The sequence below is a fragment of the Benincasa hispida genome, chromosome 2 (genome assembly GCF_027475165.1).
Source record: "Benincasa hispida cultivar pf3 chromosome 2, pf3_genome.v1.1, whole genome shotgun sequence".
In the NCBI taxonomy this organism is placed as follows: Eukaryota; Viridiplantae; Streptophyta; class Magnoliopsida; order Cucurbitales; family Cucurbitaceae; genus Benincasa; species Benincasa hispida.
In genome coordinates, this window is record NC_143479.1 from 40,003,063 (window position 1) to 40,017,201 (window position 14,139).

At 38.0% G+C, this 14,139-nt stretch overlaps 1 protein-coding gene across 4 annotated transcripts in view; it reads right to left on the reverse strand.

Annotated features, from left to right (window-relative positions):
• LOC120071354 (vacuolar protein sorting-associated protein, putative (DUF1162)) overlaps positions 1-14,139 on the reverse strand; it is a 118,774-nt gene that overhangs the window by 39,594 nt on the left and 65,041 nt on the right. For all 4 annotated transcript variants that reach the window (XM_039023582.2, XM_039023581.2, XM_039023584.1 and 1 more), the window contains 5 exons: positions 13,140-13,290; positions 5,638-5,730; positions 5,429-5,530; positions 3,773-3,831; positions 3,558-3,657 (listed from right to left, as the gene is read on the reverse strand). In XM_039023582.2, the coding sequence (XP_038879510.1) occupies positions 3,558-3,657; positions 3,773-3,831; positions 5,429-5,530; positions 5,638-5,730; positions 13,140-13,290 (505 nt within the window). The remainder of the gene's footprint in view (positions 1-3,557; positions 3,658-3,772; positions 3,832-5,428; positions 5,531-5,637; positions 5,731-13,139; positions 13,291-14,139) is intronic.

Genomic DNA, 14,139 nt, shown 5'->3' on the forward strand with positions numbered 1-14,139 from the left:
TTAAAAGCGCGCCTCGTAGCGAAAAGTTGCGCACAAACTTATGGCGTTGACTATGCTAATACTTTTTCTCCTGTAGCAAAAATGACATCTATGAGGTTGTTTATTTCATTAGCTTCAATCAATCATTGGCCTTTACATCAGCTTGATATTAAAAATGCATTTCTTCATGGTCATCTTCAAGAAGAGTGTGTATATGGAGCAACCACTAGGGTTTGTTGCTCAGGGGGAGAATGGAACGGTGTGTCGCCTTCGTAAATCCTTGTATGGATTAAAGCAGAGCCCATGAGCTTGATTTGGTAAATTTAGTCAGGTGATTGAAAGCTTTAGAATGCAGAAGAGCAGGTCAGATCATTCGGTCTTTTTTAAGAGATCTGAGGGTGGTGTCATCTTGTTAGTTGTATATGTGGATGATATTGTGATTACTGGTGATGATGTTTTAGGTATCCAATCTCTAAAGACCTTTCTTCATAGTCAATTCCATACAAAAGATTTGGGCATGTTGAAATACTTTTTAGGAATTAAGGTAATAAGAAGCAAGAAAGGAATTCTATTATCCCAGAGAAAATATGTACTTGACTTGTTGACTGAAATAGAAAAGCTAGGGGGCTAAGCCATGTAGTACCCCAATGATGCCCAACTTACAGCTCACAAAAGATGGAGAATTGCTAAAAGATCCTGAAAGATATAAGAGGTTAGTGGGAAAACTTAATTACCTTATAGTGACTCGACCCGACATAGCCTATTCAGTAAGTATTATGAGTCAGTATATGTCATGCCCTACAGTTATCATTGGGTCGCATTGGAACAGATTCTTTGTTATTTGAAAGCTACTCTCGGGCATGGTTTATTATATAAGGATTATGGTCATACCAATATTGAATGTTTCTCAGACGCCGATTGGGCAGGATCTAAAGAAGACAGAAGATCAACCTCAGGGTATTGTGTTTTTGTCGGTGGTAATTTGATTTCTTGGAAGAGTAAGAAGCAAAATGTGGTGTCATGTTCAAGTGCAGAATCAGAATATAAAGCAATGGCACAATCTGTGCGTGAATTGATTTGGATATATGAACTTCTTATTGAGTTGGGATTTGAAATCACCACACCGACAAAGTTGTGGTGTGATAATCAAGCAACACTTCATATTGCGTCTAATCCAGTATTTCATGAAAGGACTAAACATATTAAACTTGATTCCATTTTGTACGTGAGAAAATTCAACAAGGGTTGGTATCTACAAGATATGTGAAGACTGGAGAGCAATTAGGAGATATCTTCACGAAAGCATTCGATGGAAGACGTATAGATTATCTATGTAACAAGTTGGGCATGATTAACATATATGCTCCAAATTGAGGGGGAGTGTTATAATTCTATAGTTAGGGTTTTCCATTCTTGTAAATATTTTGTGATCTTTTCCTTTTCTATGCTTTGTACACTTGTATATATTCATATCTTTGGTGAATGAATAGAGTATTCTGATTCTTTCTTAAACCTAAGAGTTTTACACTTGGTAAGTGGTAGTTGTTAGAAGTTTCAGAGATAGCAGCATTGCCCTGGTTTCTCAATCTGATCTGGCAGTATTCGGGTTCCAATTTCCTTGTTTTCCATGTATTTTCCAACATGTATCTTTAATGTGACCTAGTTTATGACAATGATCACATCATGTCGCCCTTTGCGCGACCGATTATCACTAAATAACGGGAGTTTCCTCTTGAAACAAGAGCGATGGGATCAGTTGAGTGGTCTAGTTGGGAGATGAGGGATCCATTTTGAGGAGGATGTTTAGTTGGTCCCAACATTACTTGTTTTCGACTCCATTCCCTACAAACTTCTGCAAAATCTTCTCGAAGACTAGGTAATGGCTTAGTACCAAGAATTTGACCACGAACTTCATCCAAAGATTTATTGAGTCCTATAAGGAACTTGAAAATCCTTTTCTTCTCAACAATATTTCAAAAGGGAGTACCATCATCAAAACATTTCCATTCATGATTTTCAAATAAGTCCAATTGTTGTCAATAGCGAGATAAAGTGGTGTAGTAAGTTGTAATAGATAAATCCTCTTGTTTAAGATCTTGAGGAGTGGTCTAAATCTAGAAGAGTTCAGCAATAATTTCTTTATTCAAGAAAATGCCTCTAGCAGCATCCTAGATCTCTTTGGCAGTTGAGAATAGAAGAAAATTTCCTCCAATCTCAATGGTCATGGAGTTGATAAACAAACTCATAACTTGATTGTTTTCAGCCCTCCAAGTGCGAAATTTTGGATCCTCGACTTTGGGTGACGTTGCTTTGCCCGTAATACAGTCTTCTTGTCCACAACGATACATGAACATCATCACAGATTGTGACCATTGAAGATAGTTGTGGCCATTGTGTTTGTGACATGTTATTTGTGGATTGTTGCATTTGATGAAGTTCTGAAATTCTGATCCTGACATTAAAAAAAATGATAAGAAAAAAATGTTTCTGGGGAAAAACTAATGAGCAGTGGCGGCGTACAACATACAGCGGATGAATTAGAGATGGCCGGTGATGGCAGCAACGTCCGTCACTAATGAAAGTAGCAGCAATGTGACTAAAACCCAAAAAAAGTGCTACTTTTTTTAGAATTTTGAGATGTGTCGTGATGAGAGGTAGCAGTTCCGACGGCGATGGTGACGGTACAGAGGGTGACGTCGGTGGCGGCGAGTGAGATGACCGATGGCAACGGTGGCAGCGTGTGATTCTCCAATGACAACAACTTCATTTTTGATATTGTAAGGAGAAAAATTGTCATCTTATTCCTTGCTTGAAGGATCAAGTTTCTCAGCGATACCTCCTATAATAAACTTGAAGTATTGGCCTTTCTTGAATAGTTACTGGTAAGTCTTGATCATTTCTTGGGTGATGTTTTGGTGGTTGGTTCAAAGGATGTCAGTTCTTGACATCCATGATTGAGCTCAACTCTTTTTTCTTTTCTTTCTTTTTTTTTTTTTTTTTTTTTGCTTTTTTATGTTAAGGTGGTTACTTTGGATTCTAATTCCAGGCCAGCTGATGAAGGCATAACGACAAATGTTTCAGCAATTCGTGAATATCATCAATAGAACTCTCGAATGACGGCAAGAGTCGAGTTGCAATTTTGTTTTTTTGGTAAAAAAAAATCTTTATAGAATATAGAAGTACAGCAGAAAGGCACAAACCAAAAACGAATCCTATTTAAAACCCAAGCTTATAGATATACAAATACAATTCATAAAGAAAAAAACTTCACCCCGGGTCAATCTGCACTAGTATCTTAGACAAAAGCTGACTTAAATCAAAGGACAGCACAGTAGGAGCTATTTTTCTTATTTATTTATGTTAAGAATCAACTTCATGGCCAACCAGCATTTATTGTAGAGAAGAAACAAATATTAGTTACTAAAAGAAGTGCAAGTGCTAAAGCCATGTTCTTATTGTTGGTAACAGCTTAAGCAATTATCTGTAAATAAATAATGGTTGGAATCCCTCTTAGAATGAGTGATTAATGAATGCTCAGGTTATATCATGGTAAGCATTTTATTAAAGAAGACACTTACCAAGCTATTTTGTTGCGAAGGTGTATTCCAAGGGACATGGACAGTAATGCCATTGACAGTAATGTCCCACATCACTTTCTTAGACCCTGACATTATGCATCTGGAGGATCAGAAACAACAAACATGACAGTGCGCACATGGGTAAATAAGATGAAATGGATATAGACTACAATAATTGCTGAATTACCAAGTCACGCATATACAAGTTAACTTACTCAGCTTTGGATAGCAATCGAGCTTCGTCATTTTCAATTCCATTTAGACTTGAAAGAACCTGCAAGTAAAAATGCCCTTTAATCAATTTACAAGACTACAATAAGAACAGAGCCAATAATGTTTACACCAATACAAAACATGAGACACAATCAAATCCATAAAACTACAAAAGAAGAAGAAGAATCCAAAAAGTGACGGTTCCTCTCTAATCAAAAAAACCAAAAAAAAAGAAAAAGAACACTCGACTAAAATCAAGCCATAGAGTTTTCTTGTAACCATGGAAAGGATGGCCATCAAAGATGCTGTCAAGAAAATCATAAGGTGAGTTCAGAAAAGCCAAGGAAACTTCTTTGGTGGGCTGTCAGTGAGGACAACCAAAGGTAAGAATTGGGGTTGATAAGGCCTCTTGTAAAGCAGACATCGTAGGGACGTGGAATGTGATAAAAGCAGGAGAACCATGAAACATTCCTTTTGTTTTTGCTTCTAATTCAAATGCATGAGACATATGACCACCACCATCCAGTCTTCCCCATGATTTGGAAGTCTCACCACTCACAATATCAAACATATCTCCTAGCCAGCTTGCATCATGTGGTCAAAGATCCCTGATTGTAAATGTCCATTGAGACAGAGACGCGTTTGGTGTCAGATTTGAGGTGGGTGAGTGACAATGAATGGAACATCAAAGCTTGCGATTGTTGATGGGACGAAGAGCAAAGCCAAGGGGATATGAATCAGCAGAGCCTGAATCGGATTCACCGCACGACAAAATTAGGGCCAAAGAGATGATCGTCAGAGAAGAGAGGCATCGACAAAACGAGAGTTTGAGGAGGAGTCGTTGGATAAATTAGCTACAAAACATGGTTAATTAAAGTCTATCGCCCCTCATGATACACTGGAGGTGTTTTTTGTAATTACTCAAAGTTAGAATGTTTTTGTGATCTATCAATGAAGTGGTCTTCGTTTCCTCTCTCAAAGAAAATTAAAAATTAAAAATAATAATAATAAAAAACCTCCAGTGAGAAGCAAAACTAGGTCCAAAACAACTGCCCAAAGAAAACAACTCTGAGAGGAAAAGCCAAGAAGACTTCACTAGAGAGACTGCTCCAACTCCTGGCAATGCCACTAGTAAAAGAAAAAACCCTAGTCAGACAGAAAGGTCCTAAAAAATATCTAAAAATGATTTGGAGCTACCATATTGCTGTTAGTCAATTAATAGTAGAGAAACTTCCTCTTGAAAGATTTGAAGACGCTATTACACTTGGATTTTTGGAAAGGCCATCTAGATTTATTTTGAATATTGAATGACATTACCAACTGGATGGTCACTAACGTCTCAAAAGTTCGCTAGAGTATTAGACACAAAATGGAACATAGGTAGGCCTAAGTCACATATTCCAACTAACAGCTCTAAACAAACTTGTCACAGAAATAGAAAATCATTTGAGTAACCAATGTAGCAGGATTAGGGTGATTGGGGTATCTTGGTCAAATCCTTGATATGATGAATAGATGCTAATACTCAACAGATATATAACTCCAAACAAGGAGTGACATAGAAGCTAAAAAATAAAGCTAAAAACCCCAAACCAAAAGGAATCAAACTAAAGTAAACAGCCTAATACAGAATAAACAAGAAAAGCAAGCAGCCTTACCCTTCTGTGAAGAGATTCGAAGGACTTGAACCCATCAAAAAACTCTAACAAATGAAGAAAAAACATGGAATCGTAAGTAACTTCTAATGGATTCAGCATCACCTGCAAATAATATAGAGGAAAAATCACTGAATGTTAGCAAACTTCGAAGAGAACGAAAAAGATGGTTCTTTATTTCAGCTTCAAATAGGCATATCAAAGTAACAGACCTTTACTGATAGGTTAACCTCATGTTTAGGTGAAACGTCAACTTGGATACTACAGGAAGGAGCACCAGTTTCAACATCTTTCTCACATAGAGGCTGCATAGAAGAGACGAAAACAATGTGCAGGTAAACTAAAAAATGTTTGATATTGCATTTATGTAATTTTATTAGGTTTATGTGTAATAAGTTAAAACTTGTACACTCAAATTCTACATTTCTTACTACATAAAACAATAAAGCAATTACAACGGATTGCATAACTATCACACAAATAAAATATATATATATATATATATATATATATATATACATACACATATATATATTTCAAAAAAATGTTGCTCTGTTTGATGCTGCACAATGTTCTCTATGAGAAGTCATTCAAACTATATAAGCAACTAGTTTGTTAAGATTTAACATCTATCTTCTAATTTCGTTAACTGATCTTACTATAAAATTGGGATTAGATTTTTTTTAATACAAAGCAAAATAATATATTAATAGGTTATAGACTATTGCAAAGGCATATATAACTGGATTTAGATAGTAAAATCATTCATATAATAAAGATAAAATCCCATTTCGAACATGAATTTATGGAGTTAGAACATATTTCTATCTCGCTGATTTCAACAGAAATGCAAAAACAAATTCCATTCCCTCAAGAAAGTAAATGCAAAATAATCAACAGACACAAGCCTGTGAAGGAGGCTGCTGAAAATTTGGTGATGAAGTGGTGAATCTAGCACAAGCTTTTTCCAAAATATCTGCAACGATCTCTGAGATTTCAGGGATACCAGAGCTAACGATCTTCTAAGTATAAATGTTGAAATTAGGGTTTTACACTCTAGGGGCAATTTTGTCTTTTTCATTGTACCCTAGGATTTCCCTGTTCTCTATTTAAGCTGTTAGTCTGCTGTATTCTATTATATCAGTTTCTAATAATAATTCCCTTATCCCGTAGTTTTTTCTCTCTAATTAGGGTTTTCCACGTAAATTCTTGGTGTGCTATTTTCTTTTCCCTACAATATTTTTCATCATGGTATCAGAGCATGGAGACGAAACCCTGGCCACCATTGAGGAAAATCCAACAGGAGAATCCCAAACCAATAACCCAGATATAACCACTGTTATCCAAAAAGCCATTGATAGATACTTCCAAACCCTTCTTCCCCACTTCCGTGAAGACCAGCCGTCGCCGCCCTACCCACCGCCAGCCGTTCCCGTCGAGCCAGCCGCCTCCTTCGAAGACCCAACCACCAGCCGCAAAAACCCACTGGAGTTTTGTCCAACTGTTACCCTTTCGAACCAGCCGCGCGCAAATGAAGGAAGTTGTCCAGTTCAAACGCGTGCAGATGAGGTCGACCAGCCACGCGAAATCGGTTCGATCGGTCCCAGACGCTACCGACCGACGCCGTGGAGCACCGATCTGCTATACCCAGGGCCGATTGGTCCAGATCCGCGATGCCCGAGCTACGATCTGCTATACCCAGCGCCAATTGGTCCAGATCTGTGATGCCTAGCGCCGATCAATCAAGTTTCCGTCCTTCAGGAGTGCCGCCGGCCTTCTTCTCTCAGATCGAAGCCTCATCCCAATCTTTGCCGCACCAAAGGACAGATGGAAGAGGTATGGGTACTTTCCAGCCAGGTATGAGCAACTGAATGGGGTAGTTTTTGCCAATTATGGATGAGTTTAGAGGGGGCAAGTCTTCATCATACCACCAGGACCAAGGAAATATAATCCAAGATCAAGTTACCCAATTGCAGTAGCAGATTAAACAACAGAACGAGATGTTTCAACAGCAGCTTGCTGCTATTGGGGAAGCCATGGGATCAAAATCCAAGTTCCAATCAGATCTAAATCCATACCCTGAAAACTCGATAACTTCGCTCCTTACTTACTCCTCAAATTTATGTTCTGGAACTATAGGCAATGGTGATAATTACTTCTCTTGGTCCCAATCTATTAAAATGGCTCTTGAGGGCCGTCACAAATTTGGATATCTGACAGGTGAAATACCAAAACCAAAGATCGGTGACCCCCAAAAGTGAATGTGGAAAGGAGAGGATTCTTTGTTGAGATCAATTTTGATTGGCAGTATGGAACCTCCGGTTGGAAAACCTTTATTGTATGCAACTACAGCCCGTGATATTTGGGAGGCAGCCCAGAAACTCTACTCCAGGAGACAAAATGCCTCACGTTTATATACTCTACGTAAGCAAGTCCATGAATGCAAACAGGGAACGATGGACGTTACCGCTTACTTTAACAAGCTATCTCTGTTGTGGCAAAAGAAAGAATCAGAATTGCAGATGGGTCCTTTGCTCCTGTTGTTGGAAAAGGACGAGTGTCACCCTTTGCCGACTTAATACTCCAAGATATGTTGCATGTGCCAAAATTGTCTTACAATCTGTTATCTATTAGTAAACTAACAAGAGATTCGAAGTGTCGTGTTAGTTTCTCACCTGATGATGTTGTTTTTCAGGATTTGACCTCGGGGAGGACGATTGGCACTGCCCGACATGACAGGGGACTCTATTTCCTTACTGAAGAAGCTTCCTTTAGGCTATGTGATAGGACTAGTTTGTTTTCTTCTCATTTTTCCATTTCTGAAACTGATTATATATTGTGGCATTATCGTCTTGGCCATCCTAATTTCCAGTATATGAACTATTTGTTTCCTCATCTTTTTCACAATATTAATATTTCTAAATTGAAATGTGATGTGTGTGTCCAGGCAAAACAGCCTCGTGTTTCTTTCTCTTTTCAGCCCTATAAGCCCTCTAAACCGTTTACTCTATTCCATAGCGATGTCTGGGGTCCTTCACCAGTCCCTACCATAGCTGAGAAGCGTTGGTTTGTAACCTTTATTGACGATCATACTCGTCTAACTTGGGTTTTCCTTCTAACAAATAAATCAGAAGTCACTTCAGTTTTCCAACAATTTTACAATTCCATAGAAACCCAGTTCAACGTTAAAATCGCTATTCTCAAGAGTGATAATGGTCGAGAATACCTTAGTAACACCTTACGAGAATTCCTTATCTCCAAAGGTGTTGTACATCAGAGTTCCTGTGCGTACACTCCTCAACAAAATGGAATGGTCGAACGGAAAAACCATCACCTGATCAAAGTTACCCGCTCTCTTATGTTGTCAACCTCTCTTCCCTCTTATTTGTGGGGTGGTGCTATCTTGACAGCAGCCCATCTAATAAACCGCATGCCATCCAGGGTCCTAAAATTCCAAACCCCATTAGATTTCTTCAAAGAGTCTTACCCAAACTCGGCTTCTTTCTGATGTACCTCTTCGTGTCTATGGATGTGACCTTCGAAGATCATCCATTCTTTCCCAATGGTTCTCTTCAGGGGGAGCATTCCAGTGAAGAAACCAATTGGGGTCCCAGCCTTACCTGAACCTGAAACCATACTTGATGTCAGTGTCAGTACCAGCGCACCTATCCTCTCAACTGAACAAGTCCCTTGGATCACATACTATAGAAAGAATCTCAGAAAGAAAATAGCGCCACCGTTATCTCTCCGACTCCAGTTCATGAGTCTGAACAGAGATCAGTTTCAGGTACTAGTAGTCCTATCCCTGATCATGATAATAAATGTGATAACACTGATGCTTGTGTTGAAAATGTTGAGAGCAAAAGCAGGGAAGATAATGCCAGCAAGGATGTGATTGAGGTTGATGATGGTGCAGAGACAGATGAGTGTGTGACTCTTGAGGACATGATATAACCTAGAAAAGAAGCTTCTCTTATTCCCGCTGGAAAAAATGTTCAGAGTGGGAAAATAACAGAACCAGAGGGAGAATGCAGTATGTCAGGAGAAAATAAAGATAGAGATGAATCCTTTGATCTTCCGATTGCCCTAAGAAAAGGTACGAGATCATGTACTAAATATCCGTTGCAAAGTTACTTATCCTATAGTAATTTATCTCCTGAGTTCAAGGCCCTCATTACAAGCCTAGACAGAGTGGTAATACCAAACAGTATACACACAGCATTGGAAAGTCCTGAATGGAAAGCAGCAGTTATGGAAGAAATGAAAGCTCTCGAGAAAAATCATACATGGGATCAAGTCAATCTTCCAAATGGTCATAAAGCAGTCGGATGTAAATGGGTGTTCACAATAAAGTATAAGCCCGATGGAACTGTTGACAGATACAAAGCCAGATTAGTGGCCAGGGGTTTTACTCAGACGTTTGGGGTTGATTATTCAGAGACCTTTTCCCCAGTTGCAAAGCTGAATACAGTTCGGATCCTCTTTTCTATTGCAGTTAATAAGGATTGGCCCCTTCACCAGTTTGATGTGAAGAATGCTTTTCTCAATGGAGAACTGGAGGAAGAAGTCTATATGAGTCCTCCCCCAGGATTTGAGAAACAGTTTAATCACCGAGTTTGCAGATTGAGAAAGTCCTTATATGGGCTAAAACAGTCACCAAGGGCTTAGTTTGGCAGATTTACTATGTTTGTAAAGTCTCAAGGATATAAACAGGGTCATTCTGATCATATACTCTATTTACTAAAAGGTCTGTATCAGGAAAAATCGCAGTTATGATTGTTTATGTTGATGACATTATTATTTCAGGTGATGATACCTCAGAGATTAACCGATTGAAGGCAAAGATGGTTGAGGAATTCGAGATCAAGGACCTTGGAAAACTAAGATACTTCCTCGGAATGGAAGTAGCTCGATCAAGAGAAGGAATTTCAGTTTCCCAACGGAAGTATACTTTGGACCTGCTCAAGGAAACAGGTATGACGGGGTGCAAACCAGTTGATACCCCTATAGAAGCCAATGCAAAGTTAAGTAATATGAGTAAAAGTGTTCCAATGAGCAAAGAAAGATATCAACGACTTGTTGGAAAATTAATATATCTTTCTCATACTAGACCCGACATCTCTTATGCAGCAAGTATGATAAGTCAGTTCATGCAGTCACCATACGAAGAACACATAGGGGCAGTAGAGCGCATTTTGAGATATCTGAAAACTTCTCCAGGGAAAGGCTTAATGTTCAGGAAAACTAAAAAACGATGTATCGAAGCTTACACCGATGCTGATTGGGCAGGATCTGTAGTAGACAGAAAATCAACATCAGGATATTGTACCTTTGTGTGGGGCAATCTTGTTACATGGAGAAGCAAAAAAAAGGTATTGTTGCCAGAAGCAGTGCTGAGGCAGAATACAGGGCCATGAGTCTGGCAATCTGTGAAGAGATCTGGCTTGAAAAAATTTTGAAAGACCTTGATCAAGAGCATACCAGTCCAATGAAACTCTACTGTGATAATAAAGCGGATAAGCATAGCAAACAACCCTATTCAACATGACAGAACAAAGCATGTGGAGATTAACCGGCACTTTATCAAGGAAAGACTCGATAGTGGCAACATTTGTGTTCCTTATATTCCCTCCAATCAACAAATTGCAGATGTCCTAACAAAGGGTCTTTCCAGACAGTTGTTTGACGCGTGTGTGAGCAAGTTGGGACTTCTTGACATCTACGCCCCAACTTGAGGGGGAGTGTTGAAATTAGGGTTTTGCGCTCTAGGGGCAATTTTGTCTTTTTCATTGCACCCTAGGGTTTCCCTGTTCTCTATTTAAGTTGTTGGTCTACTGTATTCTATTGTATCAGTTTCTAATAATAATTCCCTTATCCCGTAGTTTTTCTCCCTAATTAGGGTTTTCCACGTAAATTCTTGGTGTGCTATTTTCTTTTCCCTACTCTATTTTTCATCAATAAAAGAAAAATTCAATAAGCCTAGAATTCAAGATAGAGGCATGAAGTGTAGAGTTGGAAACCTAATAAGACAACTGAGAAGACTAACCAATTTCTGAAGAAAGATGTGTAGGCTTAAGGTTATCTTGGAAAAGAGGCTATGTAGTTGAAAATGCACCAGAGAAGAGTTCAAAATAACATTTTTTCCCTTAAAAGTTGCAGACGGCAAACTAAAACCTTCATCCAACATAAAGTAAGATGCACCGAGTTCGAAAAACTAAAGATTGAAAAATCCCCTTGATTAGTACAAGGAGAAAATCATGTAACATATCCCAAAAAGGGAACCGACCTTTCTTTTCAATACCAATAGGAACATGTAATCTCATTCTACCTTCAGTAGGTGGCAAAACAACACAATCAAGTAATTGTGGTTCCAGAAACATCCCTCAATTTCCTACGAAAAAATCTAGACTGGAACTTGCAACATTTCAGCCAAAGAGTTTTGAACGCAAATAAAATGAGAGAATGTGAGGCATTTTGTTCTTTATGTCTTCAACAAAGCCCATCTCATCTCATGTAACTGTAGTTGTCATCTTCCATCATCGTGCCTTCTTCCTTCACTCAACTTTAACCCTAGTTGACGTTGTTGCATCTATCGCCATTCGTTCACTACCAACAGTTTGGCATTGACGTATGTTGTTTTCCACCAACGTTGTTTCATTTGTGATGGGTTGTTATTGGTTTTTTTCATAGTCTTACAATTTTTGTCAGGGTAATTGAAATTCTGCCTTATTTGGACATTTGGGATTAACCTGTCAATTCATTGCCCTTCATTTAAGTTCGTCACTCGGCTACCTTTGTTGGGATTAACACTTCTTTGAGTTATGGATCTAAGGAGTTGTATCAACAACACCTTCTACAGCATTTGGTTAAAAAATGAGATGATCTTTACAAAAATGTGGGCAATAACATGGTAATCCTTCTCCCTTCTCTCGTTTGCAATGATTTGGACATTTCTTAGTGGATTTATTATTCTGTGGGGCATTCACATTTCGTTTTTACAAGAACGAGATGAATATGGTACAACTCGCTTATGCCCTCTACGGGAAGGAAGTTGATCAATATTCCTATGGAACTTTGTAAAAGAGGTTAACTAACAATTTGGGAATACGTAACTACCTCAGAGTGTATGAAGATTTCATTGGATCTAACATCCAGATTAAGCTCCCCTCCATAGATAAAGTATGCTCTAACAAAATTTTTGTAGATGTTGTGAGAAGGAATTTGAAGTCTAATGATGTTCAAAAATGATTTCTAATCTTGCCATTGCCAGTGCCATCTCCCATTCATATGGGGAGAAGATGAATCAGGAATTAGTGTGGATGGATTATAGTGAGGCAAACTTTTTGCTCACCACACATCGATGAATACTAAGAAGGTTTTATAAGAAAGTTCTGGAATCCCTTTTCTCAATCCAGTAATGGGAAGCTTTTGAGTGATCTAGGTACAGTTGGGAAGTGGAAGATTTTCAGGCAATTCCCTTTGGAAATTGACAAGTGGTTCAATGAATTGTTTCTGTAAAAACAAAAAAAAAAAAAAAGAAAAAAAGAAAGAAACCCCAAGACTACAATACACACTGTATGCATATTCTCAAACATACTACCATTACCAAACTAATGAATACATAGATGTCCTCTGTTGACAAAGAATTCTTGTTTCATCTTAATCAGAAGATAGAAAAAGAAAGCTAATCTCTACAAAGAAGAAATGAGACAACCATTCTCAGAAAGATTAGAACTCTCTGGTTCAGTGGATTGACCATCTCGACAGAATTGACCAATATATTGATGGTCGCAGATTCCACCCAAATTTTACACTCCACCATTGTCTTCATGAATATCATCTTTGCAACTTCTTGACCGTATTTCCTGATAAATAAAAATAATTACATTATAGACATTATGGTAGAAGAAAAAGATCTGCATATCAATTCAAAATAGTTACAATCATTTGCATAAATCATTCAACAAAACTTGGTAACATGGGCATGAATTTCATGAAGAGATCGATTAATCCATTGGATCAACAAGAACATGCCTTTCATGAAAAGATCAATCCAACTTATTCAGTCCTGCACCTGAAATTTAATAATTTTGTGACCCTAACTAAATATACCAATGTTAAATCATAATCCCTATTTTGAGGTTGTTACTCTGATTCTAACATAATCCCTACTTTGAGGAAGGGGAGGAGGTAGTTCCAACTGATATGCCACTTGATGCAGTCATGGCAACATCTTAAATAGGCCATAACATTTAAGGTCAAGTTTCCTGTTCCACTTGACGGCTAAGAACCATGGTTTGTCATTTGAAACACCATAAAAAGGAACTTTTTGGGAACAACTAGGGGCTGCTCTCTCCTTGATCTAGGTTCTTTATCTTTTGTTACCTTTTGAAGTTTCTTGTTAAGCTCTTCATTTACAAAATGAAATGTAGTTGCTGTATCACTAATAAATCCTTTTTCATTAGTTATGCTCATGGATATTATTTGCTGATGGAAAAAAAATGGATGAATTGTGAAAGATTCTTTTCCGTTTAATGGAAGTGGAAAGAAGTAGTTTCTGGTACTTCCTGGAATTCAAAAATTAGGTTGGAAGGTAATTTAGGAAATGTTGGATGATTATTATTATTATTATTATTATTATTATTTTATTTTTTTTTGAAATAAGAGAACTTTTTATTGATGAAATGAAAAGAGACTCATGCTCAAAAGATACA